At 41.3% G+C, this 22,349-nt stretch overlaps 1 protein-coding gene across 1 annotated transcript in view; it reads left to right on the top strand.

Annotated features, from left to right (window-relative positions):
* LOC126267821 (kappa-type opioid receptor-like) overlaps window positions 1–22,349 on the top strand; it is a 609,253-nt gene that overhangs the window by 573,860 nt on the left and 13,044 nt on the right. Inside the window, exon 7 of the mRNA XM_049973127.1 lies at window positions 19,338–19,397. Coding sequence (XP_049829084.1) covers window positions 19,338–19,397 — 60 coding nt within the window. The remainder of the gene's footprint in view (window positions 1–19,337; window positions 19,398–22,349) is intronic.

Raw genomic sequence — 22,349 nt, 5'->3', positions numbered from 1 at the left:
CGATATGAGCTTTCGGAGCCGAAGGCCCACTCGTGCACCCTTCATGAGTGCACGACACAAAGCTTTACGCCCCGCCTGGGCTCGTCAACACCGATATTGGACTGCTGATGACTGGAAACATGTTGCATTGTCAGACCAGCCTCGCTTCACAGTGTAACGATCGGATGTACGTGTACGGGTATGGAGATAAACTTATGAATCTGCTTGTCAGATGGGGCTGTTAAAGCTAATGCACGCTCTGTAATGGTGTGGTGCGTGTGCAGTGGGAGTGATATGGGACCCCTAAAACGTCTATACACGACTCTCACAGGCTCCCGTCTGATAACCTGCATCCATTCATGTTCATTGTGCATTTCAACGGATTTGGGCAATTCCAGCAGGACTATGTCATACCCCACACGTCCAAAATTGCTGCAAAAGTGCCTCCAAGAACTCTCTTCTGAGATTCAACACTTCCGCTGGCCACCAAACTCCCCAGACATGAACATTATTGAGCATATCTAGGATGCCTTGCAACGTGCTGTTCAGAAGAGTTCTCCCACTCCTCGTACTCTTACGGATTTATGGACAGCCCTGTTGGATTCATGGTGTCAGTTTCCTTTAGCACTGCTTCAGACATTATTCGAGTTCACGCCACGTCGTGTTGCGGCATTTCTGAGTGCTCGCAGGGACCCCATACGATATTCGGTTGATGTACCAGTTCTTTGGTTCTTCGGTGTATATTACGACTGTCTTTACACATTCTCGTGATTCCATTTCTAGTCTTACTTTCGTCATACCGAGTCCTCTCTTCATTGACGACAGTTGATATAAAATCTAGTTTCCCTGATGCTGCATCTGCTGATTGTCATTCTGCTACCCACTGCCCCTTGTCTATTATTATCTTCTCTATCCCCGTTCAGCCGATTTTCGTAACTATGGGAATTATGCTGAAAATTATTCACATACTTCTAGAAACGCATCCAATTTGCGTTCAGCACTTCCTGCCAGTTCAACCTCTCGGAATGTTCCTTTAATTTCTTGGAGTACCCTTTCCCTGTTATGGCTAAACATAGTATCGTCCGTTCTTCCCACATACTCCAGGAAACTATCCATTATTTCCGTGCAGCTACGGACCAAATCCCACTGCCAATAGTCTGAGAGGCGGCTATTTAGATTGGAAATCTCCGTAAGCGTACCCAACAGTTTGTCTAAATGTATTAGTTTTTGCAGTCGAAAGTTGCAAAATGGCGCATAGTAAGGCTTATAGCAGTTTGATCTACTTCCCCCCAACCCCCACTCAGTGATTATTGAGCAAGAGCACCTTAAATGTGGAGTAATCAAAAAACGCTGCTGCGACCTGATTCACCCGCATCAGTGCGCCACCACCGAGCTGCCGCTAAACAAATTTAATTTTAGCTCTCCAGGGATGCCCTCGATAAATAAACTCTTTGCACGATACTAAAAATTCTAACACATGGTACTTGTTATTTTTTTCCACTACATTGATTTAATATTTGGCGCGCCATGACACGAGTAGCCACTACACCCTCCTCAGTCTTCACAACTTTCCTTAGCATGGCGTTAACTGCTGAAAACCCTCGTGCTCTAATCTCGCCTCCTTAATCACAGCAGTGTGTTGACTGCTCGTCTCTGGTTTCACTGCATGCACCTCTGCTCTAACTTCCGTGTGACACTGAACCATATGGAATCTTCTATCGGACTTCGATTTCAGTTCAGACTCTGCACCTTTGTCCTGTCATGGCACTGAGTCCTCACAACATCTAACCACCCCTCCAAATTATTCTCTTCTGCATTAATTCAGTCTGCCAATTTCTTTTCCACTTACGACCTAATCGCCTCTGATTTACCATTAATTTCCACATTTTTACTTTTCATTTTATCCACTCCCTTGATTTTAAACTTTAATTTCTCATTTCGTCACTTTATTTCATGTGATGCTCTTTGTTTTTTGTATATCTAATAACAAATACTGCTGAATAATACCTGCTCCGAACAGCACAGTCTCTTCTTCGACAAGTCTACCTTGACTTTCCATATTGCTACCTATTTCATCGGACCCACATTCACTGGACGATTCGTTGATCCTGTCAAACGTGGCTGGCAAGTTGCAACTACAAAGTTAGTACAACTTCGAATGCTGCCCACCCTTAACTGTTACCTGTGACTGCTGGTGGTGCTGAGGCACTGGGTGTGTGTGTGTTACATACTGGTTTTGTGGTGCATTAGAAGCTGCACCCTTGTCATGTGGACTGACGCTGCTTATTGGTCATAGGCAATTACTGCGTAGCACAGCTCGTCACACTGGAGAGGGACCTTGGGGGTGTAGTCTGATACGCGCTGGACGGATGTCACGGCAACAGTCGCATGGCCGTTGCGGTGACATGCTGCACCACGGGTGAAATATGTTGCGTTACCATGAAGACCTCACTGCTGCTCTACCAGTGAGGGACACGTCGTCCACAACGAAACCGATCGAGCTCACAACTCTAACTCCACTCTTGTGATTTACAGCTAAGCCTAACGTTCGAGTCTAGCTGCCTAGAAGACTAAATCCTGGCTGAACCCCAAGACGCAGAACTCGTCTGGAGACCGAATGCGGCTTCTTGTTGTCTGTTGTAGGGATGACAGATTCTTTGCCAGGTACTGATCACTTTTTAAAATAAAAATAAAATAATGAAATGGTCTCCGATGTATTAATCAGATATATAATTAATGTTAGGCTGATCGTCGGTGGATTCAATGTAACTAATGGACTACAACGGTAATTGTTTAATTTCAACAAATAAAATTTACTGTTCATAAAATTCTCACAACAATAAATATGCTTGTGATATGCTACACCACGATTAAATGATCTGAAATTAGATCAAGCCCCCCATATAGTGGTGAGCAAACACACTACATAACATGAATAGATAAAATAGCTGGAAAACACAGGCAGCGTTCACAGCTAAAATTAAGAGAAGGTAAACTCACATTAAAACAAATAAGTGGAAGTCTAATGACACATGATCCATTGATTATAAGTGCCGATCAGTAACAGAAACTATTCAAAGTCCCCACTGCCAGCCTGAGTTAAAATTCAGACTCAGTGCTACTAATTTCAGTCCAAATCATCTTAAGTCACAAAAGCACAAGCTATGCTGAACAACTGGTAAAAATAAAACAAGAACCCTGATCGCTGCAGAAAATCTCTAAGATCCCAATCAACTCAAGCGAAATATTTGAGAGTGTCACGAGTGATGACGTGAAAAATTTATATCACTGAAAACTGTATGGCTGGATCACCTCTCACACCAGCATAGGTCTTACCTCTTCAAATCTAACCTAAATAGTGTGCTCGAGAAAGATGGCAACGCCACTTTTATGCACTCGGCTCTTCTCTCCACGGAAAAATCTTGCATCTATCTCACTTATTTACTAAGTTATCACAAACCCCATTAACAATTTTTACGTATAAATGTTATTAACCCTATAGTAACAAGCTGCAAATTCCGAGACATAAATAACAAGGTGAGGTAAAAATTTAACCCAGATATTTGTAAATTATCTGTGTGAAAAAAAGGTTCTGGAGTAATATAATGTAATAATCAAATGATATGCAACATTTTTTACAATCTATTGTTAATGTTTTACAATATTAGAAAGCAAATGATAATTATAATATCAGTGTATTTTGTCATGGTTCTCATATATAGAAATATGAGATTGCACTTACCTATTCAATTGCCCTTTTTGTCATAACATTGCAAAACACAATAGAACAGAAGCCTAAGAATCAGTGAAGGAATTGTTCAGCATAATATCACAAATAATATGTAAATTGGAAAAGAATATATAGCTAAAAACTACGAAACAATAATACCTGATGTAAAAGGAAAAACAGATCTTATAAGTTAATTTCAAAATGTGATGAAATTTTGAATACATGAAACATTTTCAAACTAAACTGTAATGGCAGCTTTGTCAAATATTTTTCCGACGGTCTTCGCACACTAGTTTAGAACAGACACAGCATTCCAAGAAACTTTTCTGGTCTTATTTTTGACTGCAAAGAAAGCATCGTCCACTTGTTTTTGAGATCTTTTCTGGCTCTAGTGCTGATCTTGGAATATCGCTCCCAAAATATGTCAAAATCAGTTCCATGGTTTTGTGAAGCTGTTTGGGTAGATTTTTTGTCGTGAGTCTGTCTTTCATTTATGCTTCAACCAGCCCAAAAACTATTGATTTGAGAAAATCGCTTTGGCTGTTGGTGCCGCCATTCCTCTATTCCTCTTATACAAGACATAGGCGTTTCATCCTGAGCATCTAAAAGCCCATAGACGTATCGCATTGGCCAGCGCCTGGTTCTTCGTGTATCGGTCTTGTTGTGGAATAGCTAATCTAGTACATCGACTCCTCCTTTGTTATCATTGTAGAAGGATCCTATGTTCTATTTCTTTACTTTCCCATCTATTTTACCTAGCTCATGCATCGCTGACAAACTAATAATGCTTTTATTTTCTTTTAAAAGAATGACTCCAACATTTTTTCTCTCCTGTAAATGGATACAAGTGAAGAAAGTGGCCTATTATTGGTTTGAAGGAGGGATTACGGGATTTCTGGTTTGTTATTGCGTAAGGAGCCAAACAGTGTCAACGTTTTGTCTGAAGTTTGTTGACTACTTCTACATATAAGGTCACACAATTTCATTACATAATATGTAGGATCTGAAACACATTGATCCCTTGTCTCTTTTTCCCAAATACGGGATGCGCCCATGAAAGTAATACCTCTTCGTGTCACATAACGAAATTATATTTAGCTCATATTTGTCCAACTTATTCGGCAGATACATTCTGAATGGGCATCTGCTTCGGAAACTAAAGACCCTCTCGTCAATCGTTAGGATAGCAGAGGGAGTGACACGATAAATCACGGAATGTAGTGGACATGTCTACCGTTCTTCTTTGCAACCTAGTATGTTGATCATCAGATCATAAACGTTTTTCGTCCTAACTCCTGGGAACAATAGGGACCCGTATACTTCATGCCACCCATCAATACGATTAACATGCTCATTTTTTAGAACTCCACTAATGAAAAGTATACCAATTAATGCTTTTATTTCGTTTCGGTTGGTATTTCCACTATATCATTGCAGCGATGCGAATTTTTCCCTTGAATGAGCATTTTTTTGGTTTGTGTACGTACCTGTTAGTGAAACCATGTCACTAGTAAACAGCAGCTCAAATAATTTCAGGGGAGACGTTTCGTTTGTTGCCTCGCCTGGTGCAACAGTTGCTTGTACCAATGTATTCTTCGCTGGTAGCCTCGACGCTTTTTTTGGAAGAGGTTTGTGTTCCGACAATACCCATTGCTGCCACATAAAATTTTCCTTCATCTGATGAATCAACCTCAAACGGCGTTGCATCGAATTCGTCATTCTCCTTGTCGTCTGTGATATGACCGTCTTCAGGTACGCTCACATCTTCGCCTGACACTGTAATATACGTTTACAAAATCTTGACCCTCAAATTCTTTTATTATTTCCTCTGGAATGTTCAATATTTTGTCAGGAGATATTTTTTTATGTCTCCAAAAGAAATTACCACATATTTTGTAAACAAACAATCTAACGTAAATAACAAGGTGGTGATTTTTTACCCCGATGGAAAAATTTCACAATTTCTCTGTTAACGGATGATGGAGATTAAATCCTGAGGGATTACAGCCTCCTCAGAGTAAACAACAATACTGAATGGAACGTAAACAATGACTCCCGCTTGAAAAGCCAGTAATACCAACATATAATAAAAAATAATATGGATTCAGCTAATTTTTTACCCCACCTTGTTATTCTAGAGTTAAATACCTTAAAGCGCCATTAGATGACACTGAAATTCTAAACAAATTTGAAATACTACACTCGATTCTACTGTCAGAAGTTTGGGCAAAAATCGGTACTGAACAACTGAAAACTTTCGCAGCAGTACTAAACATAGTTTATGATCCTGTGCAGTCAGTTATCACAATAAACATGAATAAGGCAACATTTTGCAGCTCTTTCTACTGTCGAATTGATGTAGGTGTAATGGTTTATGAACTACGAGTACAATTACTCTAATTAATAAACAATTACTTCAAAACATAATAAAAAATAAAAATGTAAACATACAAACTAAATGTTGAATGTGATGTGTTAATACATTGGCAACATATAGGTGTTTTATATTACATAATATCCTACGTTAGCCAACAGAAAATCATACCCTAAGACAGAAAAAATGAGCATGTACAGACAAACAAATGAGTACAGTTTCAGAAAAATTAGAAGCTTTATTCTTTATCAAGAGAAAGAGAGTCACGAATTGAGCAGATCAATAACGCGTTGGTCCAACTCTCGGGGTTATTCGGTTTGTCATTGATTGGCAGAGTTGTTGGATGTCATCCTGTGATATGTAGTGCCAGATTCTTTCGATTTGGCATGTTGGGTCGTCAAAATACCGAGCATCTTGGAGAGTCCTGCCGATAATGCTCCAAACCTCCTCAACTAGCGCGAGATCTTGTGACCTTGCTGGCAATGGTAGGGTTTGGCAAGTACGAAGAGAAGCAGTAGAAACTCTCGCCGAGTGGGGGAGGACATTATCTTGCTGAAATGTAAGCCCAGAATTGTTTGATAACAGCAACAAAACGTAGTGTAGAATATCGTCGACGTATCACTGTGCTGTAACGGTGCCTCGCGTGACAACCAAAGGGGTCCTGATGTGAAGTGAAATGTCACCCTGGACCATCGCTCTTGGTTCTCGGGTCATTTAGCGGCCAACAGTCAGACGGGTATCCCACCGCTGTCTGTGATGTCTTCAAATATGCCTTGACTGGTCATCGGGCCTCAGTTCGAAGTGGGACTCACCACCGAAGACAATGCTTCTCTAGTTAATAAGATTGCAGGAGGCCGAATCTGCTGAGTGCCACTGCAAATGGGCTTGTTGGGGCACGAAGGTCTATGATGGTGCAAGTGGCCAGTGGGAATACATGTGGGCCGTCTATTAGCGGTCCTGGAAGTCACTAAAGCATAAGCATCGCTCCTATTCAAAGGTCGAGCGACTCGCCGATTATCCTAATCGTTTTCTTTCAGTCCAACTTCACGTCCTCTCTCAAATGCTAAAATCTGCCTATACTGTTCACGTGTGTCTGCGAATCATAGTTACTCTCCAACTGAGTAAACGAAGTGAATTTCGCAAAGACTTTTTGCCCTGACATCGACACGTATCCTGTTTGCCTTCCTCCCCAGCTGCAAGGTGCATTGCAGAGTCACACATTCATCGGTCGCCTGCCGAAATTTACAGTTTTACATTTTCCGTAGGTACCTGTATGATGGTCATTTTCTTACCAGTTTGCATAACTCCTCCGTGATGAGTCGTTTCTTTTCTTTTCTGGACCTAGAATGTATTACGGAGAAATGTATAATTTCTTCGAAGTACTCTCTAGCCAGCAGCATACCAAGGCAAGCCAGGACAATGTTCTGCGTTGCTGTCTGAATGACAAACAAGTAGAAATCCAACTTTATGAAAACGAAGAACACACCCGGAACATTGTGCCTCACCTCGCTCGAGTGACAGTCCAGAATCATCTCAGCAATATGATTTCAACGAGGATAATACACAATACATTTTTAAAAGCTAGGTTTTGCAAGAGAGAACAAAAATTCTGAAAAAACTCCTATCTGTCTTCTGATATGCAAAAAGACAAGATTAAGACCTTAAAGCCATTCTTGCAAAATAGAGGGATCATGAAGGTTCCTGATGATCGCAGAAAAGTAGTCCACATTCGGTCATCGCCGACCAAGCATAACACCACTGCTTCATACGAGTCTGTGATGTGCTGTTACCATTTGGCAATATGACTTCCACCTTGTAGGTTGCCACCAGTCTGCTGTGATCGGTCGGTGTCAACTACTGACCTCGCAATCACTGGTGAGAAGATTTGGAGACTTCTGCCTCCAGCTTGCTGAACCAAAGTGATGATGTTTGGCGCCTCGTCCACCTATAACAGTATTCTGGAGGTGGGCTAACCGCTAATGCCCCGTAATAGTACGTGTAAGCAGTCACCAACAACCCCGGCCTCCTTGGTGGAGAGGCTATGTTCATCTTCGCACCGCGATGAGGTGCTGAGAGATTTCTCGAGTACACCAATTAAATGTCTACAAGAATGCTCTTGGGATACACAGTCACTGTTAAGGGGAACAAAGCCTGCGGATACGGGCTGCACTCGCCTCCAACGATGCCTGCCACCTGCCCAACACCGTGTTTACATGAACCGGATGCCGCCGTACATCGTCCTCTGAAGAGCATTGAGAGAGCATTTTCACTTTATTGGTCATGTTGTAACTGCCACTGTCGTGTGCAGCGCCACAGAACGGAATACACGGCTGCAGACTTTAACATGAAAATTCTTGTTCCGATAATATTACACAATGCTCCGTGATCCCTGTGACTGTGCGGAAGCATATTTGGTGATAGAGCCATGCCGTAGCAGAACCACGCCTGCACAAACATCATTGCCACCGTCTGGACTTCCATCCCAACACAAGGCAGTACGGTGTGCGAGCATTTTTCAGTTGGCCTTTCTGACTGTGTTATTGACTGCGCCCATGTCGAATTGTAGGGAGATTAATTCCTTTCTCAGAGTGTCGTTTGTGAATCTAATGTTTACAGTAAATACCAGGGAAACAAAATTAATGCCAAAGTGGTGCAAATTTTGTTATTTATTAGACCATCAGTTACCATGCGCTATGTCAGTACGAGCTACGTGTGACAACTGAAAGGGTGATTTCACACGCACACCCTAACACCTCCACCCGCAAGTCCAGTGACAAAAAGTTTTCTAGGTATTATTAAAAATAGTTCCCTATTTCATATGAGCTCTGTCAGTATTCAGGGTTATCGACAGTTTCAAAAGGTTCATTCCAGAGCATTGCTTTAGCGGATTTGAGATGTTTTTGAAATCACTGGTAATTATTTTGGACAGACTAATGAACGTTTTTTTGGAACGTTAAAACTCATTTTAAAATATGAGAATGAACATTCATTCTTCTAATATATTATTGGAATATTCTGTACTCCAAGCTTCGTAAAAACAAACTATACGAAGTTATAGTGATTTATGTGCAAACATTATGACAAAAGTATTTTTCTAATGATGCATTTTGCAACCAGGCTTCTTTATGATGGTTTTCCTGTAACATCACCATAATCAGCAGCTCATTAAATGGTTCTTCAGTTCCAACAAGTGACATAATAAACTTTTCAGCATCGGAGATTTGACGTCATCAAATTTCTATTGCTAGATTCTGATAGATTCATTGTAGGCATTACAATCAGTGATTATGAGATCAGTATTAGGCTGCAAGACTCGCAAGTGCTGTGGCACCATCCCACTCATTTTTGTAACAACACTAACTTCATTAACATGGCGACTATCAGAATTAAATAGTGTATACTTCGTAACACAAAACGGTTTTTTGTTGTGGTGGATCTGAAAATCTCTTTAAATCCTGTTTGAAAATCAACGTCATCTGTTTCCAAACAGTATCAGGAATTTTTTTCTTGATTTATTCTATCCACCCTTCATACAACTCCAATATCCACTCTTCTCTAAATCTTTTCAATGACAGCAGACAACTCGTCGCAAGGCAAGGATGAATACCGTCTCACTGACAACATCTGAGTAACCTTATGAATTCTGTACACGTACACCAGAATGAAAAAATATTACATCATGGGTATATTATGATTCTGCCCAACGCATCCATCTGAAAATAAAAATAACTCTTTGCAGTCCTTGGGAAGGGAAACATGAAAGAACTTCAGTCACAACTTTTTCTGCTTTAGTTTCTGGACATGTAAACATCACACTTTTAGCGCTTCTCATATTTGAGTTGCAAATTTGTGAAGCCACAACTGTCTCTAGTGGAATACATCACCGAATGAAAGGCGTAGAAAAGGAACATTCTGCTGAAGCCAAAAAATATTGCTTCTGAATTTTTATTTCTCAAAAGGTTCTTCGTTTCTGTTTCACTGGAATTTTAAATTTCTTAGGTTTCCATTTGTGATGTTTCAGAGCATCTTTCAAATGTTCTTTGATCGCATCATTTTTTTCAGCTCTCATCTTCACATGATGCTCCTCACAAAAACCACGTACAACAGTTTTTGGTGTACCAAATGAGTAACTGGTAGTATCTCAGATATTATTCATATTTTATTAAACAAATACTCTTCACGAGCCTCGGATCAGTGCCACTTTACTTGAAAATATGTTTCGGGGTAACGTTTTTCGATAAACAATATACACATTCGCGTTACATCCATTTCGGAACATTGCTTCACGAGTCAACCATAATGGTTAGCGCAGTGCGGAAAAAAGCGCATGTAAGCCTCGGTTTCGTGTCACATATCTTCAGAATAAGCTTTTGGTCTGTTATTGTGGCGCCAGCTGGTATCTGTGGGAGTGATACCAGCAGTATGATGGTTTGTGATGTGTCCTACTCTTGAAACAGCTATTCCAAATGTGCTGGCAAATCCTTCACTTCATACAATGCTCTGTTGTTCCCCAACTATAAGCTGAAAATACAATAAATAAAATCAGACGTAAAGAATTTCCACACTGCTTGGAATCCTCTCCTTTTCTTGGTATCTTTCTGAGAATAATGCGTTCATGTACAAGTTCATACAAATATGAATCTTGGGTGTCCTTTGATATCATCGGTACACTGACGTTGTTTGCTTCATTAGAAAATTTACAAAGACATTCCATTTATAATGACTGTTTAAGTCTCTTCTAATATAAAACAAATTTTTGTCTATTTCAGGAGTATGTCTTAGTTCAGATTATGTACAGTAGAGTATAGTTTTATGCTATTTTCCTTAGTTATTTTAAAGTATTTGTGTGAAGGAAGTTACGGTACTTTTAAAATAGAACAATGAGATACAAAGAAATATGACAGAATAGCCCATAGAATGAGTTATTTACGTATCTGCAAGATCTGCCTGGTTTCCGTGCTCCTCTCTTCTTGGCACTTGCATTAATGTTTCAGTACCATTCATTCTTGATGTTTTTATTTTATTTTTCTTCAACTCATTCTCATTACTCTTCCTTTTAACGTTAAATGTAAGTACAGTTAACATGAACTGCCACATGGTCAGCCATTTCAAAACACTCGCAGCTATTTGGCGACAAATTGGGTAACGGCTGTTTATCATCATAACGTATAACAACGAAATCAGTTAGCTGTTACTTCGGAAGTTTTAGGCACTTGAAGCAGAGAACTTAGAATTCTGTTTATTAATATAACGAAAACGAAAGAAAACTGGCGTTCTACGGATCGGAGCGTGGAATGTCAGATCTCTTAATCGGGCAGGTAGGTTAGAAAATTTAAAAAGGGAAATGGATAGGTTAAAGTTAGATAAAGTGGGAATTAGTGAAGTTCGGTGGCAGAAGGAACAAGACTTCTGGTCAGGTGACTACAGGGTTATAAACACAAAATCAAATAGGGGTAATGCAGGAGTAGGTTTAATAATGAATAGGAAAATAGGAATGCGGGTAAGCTACTACAAACAGCATAGTGAACGCATTATTGTGGCCAAGATAGATACGAAGCCCACACCTACTACAGTAGTACAAGTTTATATGCCAACTAGCTCTGCAGATGATGAAGAAATTGAAGAAATGTACGATGAAATAAAAGAAATTATTCAGATAGTGAAGGGAGACGAAAATTTAATAGTAATGGGTGACTGGAATTCGAGTGTAGGAAAAGGGAGAGAAGGAAACATAGTAGGTGAATATGGATTGGGGCTAAGAAATGAAAGAGGAAGCCGCCTAGTAGAATTTTGCACAGAGCACAACTTAATCATAGCTAACACTTGGTTTAAGAATCATGAAAGAAGGTTGTATACGTGGAAGAACCCTGGAGATACTAAAAGGTATCAGATAGATTATATAATGGTAAGACAGAGATTTAGGAACCAGGTTTTAAGTTGTAAGACATTTCCAGGGGCAGATGTGGACTCTGACCACAATCTATTGGTTATGACCTGTAGATTAAAACTGAAGAAACTGCAAAAATGTGGGAAATTAAGGAGATGGGACCTGGATAAACTGAAAGAACCAGAGGTTGTACAGAGTTTCAGGGAGAGCATAAGGGAACAATTGACAGGAATAGGGAAAAGAAACACAGTAGAAGAAGAATGGGTAGCTCTGAGGGATGTAGTAGTGAAGGCAGCAGAGGATAAAGTAGGTACAAAGACGAGGGCTGCTAGAAATCCTTGGGTAACAAAAGAAATATTGAATTTAATTGATGAAAGGAGAAAATATAAAAATGCAGTAAATGAAGCAGGCAAAAAGGAATACAAACGTCTCAAAAATGAGATCGACAGGAAGTGCAAAATGGCTAAACAGGGATGGCTAGAGGACAAATGTAAGGATGTAGAAGCTTATCTCACTAGGGGTAAGATAGATACTGCCTACAGGAAAATTAAAGAGACCTTTGGAGAGAAGAGAACCAAGTGTATGAATATCAAGAGCTCAGATGGCAGCCCAGTTCTAAGCAAAGAAGGGAAGGCAGAAAGGTGGAAGGAGTATATAGGAGGTTTATACAAGGGCGATGTACTTGAGGACAATATTATGGAAATGGAAGAGGATGTAGATGCAAGACGAAATGGGAGATACGATACTGCGTGAAGAGTTTGACAGAGCACTGAAAGACCTGAGTCGAAACAAGGCCCCCGGAGTAGACAACATTCCATTAGAACTACTGACGGCCTTGGGACAACCAGTCCTGAGAAAACTCTACCAGCTGGTGAGCAAGATGTATGAGACAGGCGGAATACCCTCAGACTTCAAGAAGAATATAATAATTCCAATCCCAAAGAAAGCAGGTGCTGACAGATGTGAAAATTACCGAACTATCAGTTTAATAAGCCACGGCTGCAAAATACTAACGCGAATTCTTTACAGACGAATGGAAAAACTGGTAGATGCAGACCTCGGGGAAGATCAGTTTGGATTCCGTCGAAATGTTGGAACACGTGAGGCAATACTGACCTTACGACTTATCTTAGAAGAAAGATTAAGAAAAGGCAAACCTACGTTTCTAGCATTTGTAGACTTAGAGAAAGCTTTTGACAATGTTGACTGGAATACTCTTTTTCAAATTCTAAAGGGGGCAGGGGTAAAATACAGGGAGCGAAAGGCTATTTATAATTTGTACAGAAACCAGATGGCAGTCATTAGAGTCGAGGGGCATGAAAGGGAAGCAGTGGTTGGGAAAGGAGTGAGACAGGGTTGTAGCCTCTCCCCGATGTTATTCAATCTGTATATTGAGCAAGCAGTAAAGGAAACAAAAGAAAAATTTGGAATAGGTATTAAAATTCATGGAGACGAAGTAAAAACTTTGAGGTTCGCCGATGACATTGTAATTCTGTCAGAGACGGCAAAGGACTTGGAGGAGCAGTTGAACGGAATGGACAGTGTCTTGAAAGGAGGATATAAGATGAACATTAACAAAAGCAAAACGAGGATAATGGAATGTAGTCAAATTAAATCGGGTGATGCTGAGGGAATTAGATTAGGAAATGAGACACTTAAAGTAGTAAAGGAGTTTTGCTATTTATGAAGTAAAATAACTGATGATGGTCGAAGTAGAGAGGATATAAAATGTAGACTGGCAATGGCAAGGAAAGCGTTTCTGAAGAAGAGAAATTTGTTAACATCGAATATAGATTTATATATCAGGAAGTCGTTTCTGAAAGTATTTGTTTGGAGTGTAGCCATGTATGGAAGTGAAACATGGACGATAACTAGTTTGGACAAGAAGAGAATAGAAGCTTTCGAAATGTGGTGCTACAGAAGAATACTGAAGATAAGGTGGATAGATCACGTAACTAATGAGGAGGTATTGAATAGGATTGGGGAGAAGAGAAGTTTGTGGCACAACTTGACTAGAAGAAGGGATCGGTTGGTAGGACATGTTTTGAGACATCAGGGGATCACAAATTTAGCATTGGAGGGCAGCGTGGAGGGTAAAAATCGTAGAGGGAGACCGAGAGATGAGTACACTAAGCAGATTCAGAAGGATGTAGGTTGCAGTAGGTAATGGGAGATGAAGCAGCTTGCACAGGATAGAGTAGCATGGAGAGCTGCATCAAACCAGTCTCAGGACTGAAGACAACAACAACAACAACAACAATATAACGTAAAACCACGAAATCAGTTAGCTGTTAATAGAGATTTGCAATGTCTTGAATCCGTCATCTCAACTGCGGAAGTTTTAGGCACTTGAAGCAGAGAATTTAGAATTATCCATATAATTCCTTTGAAGCAGCAGTAGTGGAACCAGGACGGAAAAACGTGCTGTTGTGAGTGAAACTCTTGCTGCTTTAACAGAGCGACCAGTATCATATGTGCAGGCCATTACACCTTTCATAGCAATATCTAATTCTTCCAACAGTAGAAACCGAAAATCCTGAACCAACTGCTAAAACTATGCGAATATTTGTTTTCCGTTCCCGCACACAACGCCATTGTGGAAAGAGTATTTTCGCTGATGTCGGCCTGGTGAGAAAAATCAGGTACTGTGGAACAATCTTACAATACCAGTTTAAACGCAAGCTGATTTGCAACGAGTATTATAAAAGCGTAAAAGGTAAAAATACTTGCTAAAAATGTGAATTCTTCCGAAAAATATAGTGTAACAGTTACTTCTGCTGCAAAGTTCCATGTAACTGTGTTCTAAATAAAAAGTAATCTTATTAAATGAATTTCGTACTTCATTTCTGCACCCCCATCTTAGAGTCTCCCGACGAGGTCCCGGCTAGAGTAGTAATCATAAGTAGAACAGAACATTCCACATACATATGCTAGGATGGAATGCTGCTTGTTAGGCGTAGTATAGGGCAACGAACATAAGTTTTTAGTAGACGCAGGTGCACGTGTGTCAGTCTTTAGCCTGGATCTCTTAGGTAGGAAGAGACAGGCCTCCACGATACAGGTCACATGGAATAGATGACAACGATGCAAAATTATTAGGGACAACACTGATTGACTTTATCAGTGGGGTTAGGTGTTTTGAAAACGTATGGAAGTTTTGCCAAATGTTGGTAAAGTTATTCCGCGATTCTCGGACTACATTCTTGGTAAACATTATGCCAAAATCGATCTTTCGTGAAATTAAATTGACCATAGTGGAACATTGTTTTCAATGGGAACAACAACTGCAACTGAGACAGTAGCGTGTAGGACAGTAATCGCTACTAGACACAACGGTGAAAGGTAGCGGTTATTATTCTACACCCTACAAAGATACAGCCATAGAGTTCAGCTGCATCCATTATGGATAAAATACAAGCAAGATAATGTCACCAGGTAAACTAATCATGGAGGCTTTACCAACTCAACAGCGGACACAATGCAAATGACTGGTTCTTATGATATTGTAACGTGAGGTACAGGAAAGCTGGTTTTGATTCCTGTAGATGCCAATGTACCACAAGAAGTGTAATGTGCGGTAGAAAAAAGTAACAAAGAGTTGCAAAAAATACATTGCTTTGTGCGTGGAGGTGTAACATGCGTTAGCAATACAAACTAAGTGTTTATGATTCCTGTTATTGTGAATAATTTTGGCACTGACTATGTCAGTCTATCAAAGGACTTGGTAATGGCCAATTTAGATCTTCTGAATGAAGAAGACGTTGGTAAGTCAAGTGACAACCAGAGCCGGAAGCAAACTGTTAGTGCATCTGTATTACGAAACTGAAACACTTCCGAGAAAGTAGACGACAAACGATGTATGCTTTAATACCACGATTTTTAGTTTTGTTGAACCCAAGAGATCCTTTTCTAGTGCCGCCTGTTGCAAAACGTCATACACTCACAGGTAGCAATGTTTCAATCTATAGGAAACTGTAAGTGTACCCAAGCGTCTCCAAAAGTTTATGTGATAATTTAATGCCAGTGTCTTATTGGCAAAAGAAATAGCAGAACATAGTTCTTTATTAGCATCTACATATAATTTTCCGCAAGATACCATATGGTGGGCAGCGGAGAGTACACTACACCACAACCAGTGATTTCCTTTTCTGTTCCACATGCAAACAGAGCGAAGCAAAAACAACCGTCTATATGCCTCTGTACACACCCTAAATTCTCTAATCTTATCTTTGTGATCCTTACGCGAAATGTACGTTGGTGACAGCGGAATCGTTCTGCCATCAGCCTCACATGCGAATTATCCAAATTTTCCCAGTATCGCTCCTCAAAAAGAAGGTGACCTTCTCTCCAGTCATTCCCATTTGAGTTCCCAAAGCGCCTCTGTAATATTTATATGGTGTTGAAACCTGCCGGTAACAAATCTAGCAGCCTGCCTCTTCACTGATTCAGTGTCTTACTTTAACTTGACCTGGGGTGAATCCCAAACACTTAAGCAATACTCAACAATAGGTCACACTAGTGTCCAATACGTGGTCACTGTTGGAAGTGACCGAAACGTCGGTAGTTTTCTACAGGGTGTTACAAAAAGGTACGGCCAAACTTTCAGGAAACATTCCTCACACACAAATAAAGAAAAGATGTTATTAGGACATGTGTCCGGAAACGCTTAATTTCCATGTTAGACTCATTTTAGTTTCGGCAGTATGTACTGTATAACGTGATCAAATTGTCAATTTCCATAATCAACATGTGTGGGCTGACGAGAATCCGCACGCAATTGTGCAATCACGTCATCAACACAGATTTTCTGTGAACGTTTGGGAAGGCATTGTTGGTGATGTCTTGATTGGGCCCCATGTTCTTCCACCTACGCTCAATGGAGCACGTTATCATGATTTCATACGGGATACTCTACCTGTGCTGCTAGAACACGTGCCTTTACAAGTACGACACAACATGTGGTTCATGCACGATGGAGCTTCTGCACATTTCAGTCGAAGTGTTCGTACGCTTCTCAACAACAGATTCGTTGTCCGATGGATTGGTAGAGACGGACGAATTCCATGGCCTCCACGCTCTCTTGACCTCAACCCCCTTGACTTTCATTTATGGGGGCTTTTGAAAGCTCTTGTCTACGCAACACCGGTACCAAATGTAGAGACTCTTCGTGCTCGTATTGTGGACGGCTGTGATACAATACGCCACTCTCCAGGGCTACATCAGCGCATCAGGGATTGCATGCGACGGAGGGTGGATGCATGTATCCTCGCTAACGGAGGACATTTTGAATATTTCCTGTAACAAAGTGTTTGAATTCACGCTGGTACGTTCTGTTGCTGTGTGTTTCCATTCCATGATTAATGTGATTTGAAGAGAAGTAATAAAATGAGCTCTAAGATGGAAAGTAAGAGTTTCCCGATATATGTCCACATAACATAATTTTTTTCTTTGTGTGTGAAGAATGTTTCCTGAAAGTTTGGCCGTACTTTTTTGTAACACCCTGTATACTGACAATGTGGTCGAAAACCCAGAAATAATTTATGGGCTATACTGTGGCTTATGAATCTAGACAATTCAACAAGACAGAATGGAATTATTCCACAACAGAAAAGGAGATGTTAGCACTGTTTCATGGAATTACATATGTTGCCTGTTATGTGGGTGGCCAAAAGTTCTGGGTAGTAGCAGGCCAGACATCATTAAAATGGTTCTTTCGATTAAGGGATCCTCCTAGTAGATTAACGAGGTGTGCTATCAAACTGAAGGAATTCGATTATGAACTAGTTTATAAACCAGCAAGGAATCAAACAAATACAGACACTTGGAGCAGAAAAATCGGAGTACTGTGAACAACAGGAAAAAGTGTAGCAGAATTGCACATGGAACAAACAAGTGTGATACAGTGTCAGGCAGCCACAGTTCATGCATAACGCCTTTATCGGTAGATCAAAAAATTGAAGACCCTGCGTGGTAGTTACAGCAGCATTCACAGACGAAGTTTTGCAACAAGTGCATGGTCATGTATTACCAGTTGGTTGTCACAGAACAGTGGATAGGAGACTGGTAAAAAAATACTAGTGGAAAAATAGGAAATGTGAAGTGGAAAAGTACATAAAAATCGTGCACCCTTTGTCAAGGGGTTGTTTTAGCCACCAAAAAGTTCCGTTGCAAAAATTCCCGGAAGGAAACAAACTACACTCCTGAAAATGAAAAAAAGAACACATTGACACCGGTGTGTCAGACCCACCATAATTTCTCCGGACACTGCGAGAGGGCTGTACAAGCAATGATCACACGCACGGCACAGCAGACACACCAGGAACCGCGGTGTTGGCCGTCGAATGGCGCTAGCTGCGCAGCATTTGTGCACCGCCGCCATCAGTGTCAGCCAGTTTGCCGTGGCATACGGAGCTCCATCGCAGTCTTTTAACACTGGTAGCATGCCGCGACAGCGTGGACGTGAACCGTATGTGCAGTTGATGGACTTTGAGCGAGGGCGTATAGTGGGCATGCGGAAGGCCGGGTGGACGTACCGCCGAATTACTCAACACGTGGGGCGTGAGGTCTCCACAGTACATCGATGTTGTCGCCAGTGGTCGGCGGAAGGTGCAAGTGCCCATCGACTTGGGACCGGACCGCAGCGACGCACGGATGCACGCCAAGACCGTAGGATCCTACGCAGTGCCGTAGGGGACCGCATCGCCACTTCCCAGCAAAATAGGGACCCTGTTGCTCCTGGGGTATCGGCGAGGACCATTCGCAACAGTCTCCATGAAGCTGGCTACAGTCCCGCACACCGTTAGGCTGTCTTCCGCTCACGCCCCAACATCGTGCAGCCCGCCTCCAGTGGTGTCGCGACAAGCGTGAATGAAGGGACGAATGGAGACGTGTCGTCTTCAGCGATGAGAGTCGCTTCTGCCTTGGTGCCAATGATGGTCGTATGCGTGTTTGGCGCCGTGCAGGTGAGCGCCACAATCAGGACTGCATACGACCGAGGCACACAGGGCCAACACCCGGCATCATGGTGTGGGGAGCGATCTCCTACACTGGCCGTACACCTCTGGTGATCGTCGAGGGGACACTGAATAGTGCACGGTGCATCCAAACCGTTATCGAACCCATCGTTCTACCATTCCTAGAGCGGCAAGGGAACTTGCTATTCCAACAGGACTATGCACGTCCGCATGTATCCCGTGCCACCCAACGTGCTCTAGAAGGTGTAAGTCAACTACCCTGGCCAGCAAGATCTCCGGATCTGTCCCCCATTGAGCATGTTTGGGACTGGATGAAGCGTCGTCTCACGCGGTCTGCACGTCCAGCACGAACGCTGGTCCAACTGAGGCGCCAGGTGTTAATGGCATGGCCAGCCGTTCCACAGGACTACATCCAGCATCTCTACGATCGTCTCCATGGGAGAATAGCAGCCTGCATTGCTGCGAAAGGTGGATATACACTGTACTAGTGCCGACATTGTGCATGCTCTGTTGCCTGTGTCTATGTGCCTGTGGTTCTGTCAGTGTGATCATGTGATGTATCTGACCCCAGGAATGTGTCAATAAAGTTTCCCCTTCCTGGGACAATGAATTCACGGTGTTCTTATTTCAGTTTCCAGGAGTGTATTTTAGATGCTTATTCTGGACATCTTAGGAACATTTGGGGAGCCTCTGCAGAGAATAACTACATACTGAAAATAATAAGTCGCTTTTCCCAGTACTCTGAAATGGTAGCAATCTAAGACCAACAAGCTAATTCAGCAGCAAAAGACTTAGTAAAAACTGGATCCTTAAGTTTGGAGTGCCAGATACCACAACAACAGACTAGGATACAAATTTCATACTAGATCTAACGAAGCAGTTGCTTCGCATTCACAGGTCAATGAAAGAACAGAAAGGGTTCACAGAACGATTTCCAAAATGTTAAGGCAGTGTGTCAACAGCTAACATAATTGGAACTCATACTTAACAGTCACAATTTCGAAGTACAGCTCTAAAGTTCGTACCAGCACCAGTGTCTCACAATACATGATTTGCATGTGGAGAAAAAACTATTTATAAATTATAGAGTGCAGCAATCAGTGATCCTTTTTCGGTTTTATTATGCAAATTCAGATTTCGGCTAGTATTCAGAGATCGGCAGTATTCAAAGAACTGTGACATGACCAATCAAAAGGGACTTACATGCTTTGAAAACAGCGCATTGAGAATGGCTAGCTGCAAACCGAAATCTGGATTTGCATCATAAAACCTAAAAAGGACGACTGATTGCTGCACTGTAAAATTTCACATGATAAAATCCCAGCCTAGAGCTAGCAGCAAGTTCGTAGCAGAATTTGCAAGACGTTTGTAGAAATTTGGCAAAGACCTAAGTCAGCCTATACAAAAGCTTCAGAACGTCAGAAGGAACAGACTGGGCAACTAATAGGGTAATTAGCATAATACAGAGTTGGCCAGTGGGTATTATTAAGCAACCTCTGTACACTGAAAGCCAAAACCAAAAAGTTTTGAACCGAGTACAACAACCCACATCAAATCATTGAAATGACGTCATTGGTACATTAGAAGTTATAACTACCAAAAAAACGTGTTATTAGCATAAGCAGGGTAGAACCATTTAAAGAAGCTGTCAATGATATACCACAAGTTCCATTAGTTACACCAGTTTGAGAAAAGGCGTCCAAAATCGCTAGGAAAGAGGTTTCTAATGACGATCAGGAGATAAACAGCAAGCAGATCACGAAATAGAAGTTACGATCAGACTTTCTTAATGTTTTTGAATTCGCTGTACATTCGTTACCATTAAGCATTGGTATATATTTGTTGATGTATCATGTACGATAGAGTTCAGATGTTTGTACCAAGTAGGGTATACATTATTTTTATGTGTACACTCGTTTTTGGAAAAGGGAAGGAACTGCCGGAACTTTCGTTCCTCGTAGGTGGTAGGTGGTGTACTGCTATGAATGTACCTGAAAGTTATTATAGTCCTAATGACACTTCACTCCGTCAAGGAAAGAATACCGAGTACAGTTGGGAACCAGCTCCTCCATTCTGGGATACTTATCTTCAGACAGTCAGACGTGCTGTTAACTAGTCACTGGCAAAGGTTAAGATTAACCTTCGTCGTACAGGAAATATGAAATGGTGTGCACAGATTGCGGGAGGTACTCAGGGAATTATTTGGGGAAGCGCAGAAAGAGAAGGTTTTGGAGGAAATATAAAACGAATATAGCGAGCTAAGACTTGCATGCTAGAAATTGAGGGCACAACTAAACCATATGATAGAAACAGTACCACATGGGTTGATCAGGAGCAGAAGAGGATGTGTACCACACCAGTGTTCTACCATTCGCCCTTTTGTGATAAATGGGAAACGATAAACAAGATGATCCAAATACCAGTACACAAGTTTTATTAATATTCGAGCAAAAAGAAGCTTATATCCTCATCAGCAGAATTTGTGGTGCCAGAGCAATTCAAACGTACGGGAATGTTAGGTAGTGTTCGTATTAGGGAAAACGTTTCAGAGTGTCAAATAGAAGTGCTAGCCCCACAACCACATGTCCAGAAAGCGGGAACACATTTATTCAGTTTTCACACGGGAGATTATCGCTGTAAACTCTTACCAAAATGGAAAACTCATGAGCATGTCCAAAGTAGCAAGGAGAAGACATAATATCATTCTAACAGTACAGCTTGATTTCGCAAGAGAGAGTAAAAGTTTCACAACAACGAGATGTGACTTACCAGCCGCAACTTTCTTGCCGTGTCTTCTGAGCCAGTTTTTCACACGAGACACGGTGGAGAAATGTGCGGCATCACAAATAAAATGGAATGCGTACACATCGTCCGCATACTAAATTACTTAAGTCGATGAGGCAGTAGTTGATTCCAGATGCACGGTGTACACAATATGTAGTAAAGGACAGAGTATTGCCCTCTTGTCGGAGGACAGTTCGTAGAATCCAAGTAACGACCGTTTGAACGTGGAACCTGATAAATGCCTTTGTTTTCAAAATCATACAATCTGTTCGATAAACTATTTTTCCGAAGCTCCTACAGCTCTTAGTTCGTGGAGCAAAATACCTGTGTTTGCACTGTCATATGCGCCTTTGATATCCAGGAACATATTTGTTGTTTTCTCATAATTCCAGGAGGTTGTCAAGATATCTTTTGACAAAAGAGCGTGATGTCAGTTGCACCATTTACGATTGCAAACCTAAACTGAGAAGAAGGGAAGAGGTTAAGGTATGCCAGCCATCACTCAAATCTTTGTTAAACAAATGGTTCCAGTATTTCTCCAATACAACGTCGCTACGAAGTGGAGTGAGAATTCTCTTTGCCGCTTCTCTGGACTGGATAGTTATGTGTACTTTCCAATCT

The sequence above is a fragment of the Schistocerca gregaria genome, chromosome 4, assembly GCF_023897955.1.
Source record: "Schistocerca gregaria isolate iqSchGreg1 chromosome 4, iqSchGreg1.2, whole genome shotgun sequence".
In the NCBI taxonomy this organism is placed as follows: Eukaryota; Metazoa; Arthropoda; class Insecta; order Orthoptera; family Acrididae; genus Schistocerca; species Schistocerca gregaria.
The sequence above is the reverse complement of the archived record's forward strand: the minus strand, read 5'-3'. Positions and strand labels throughout refer to the sequence as shown.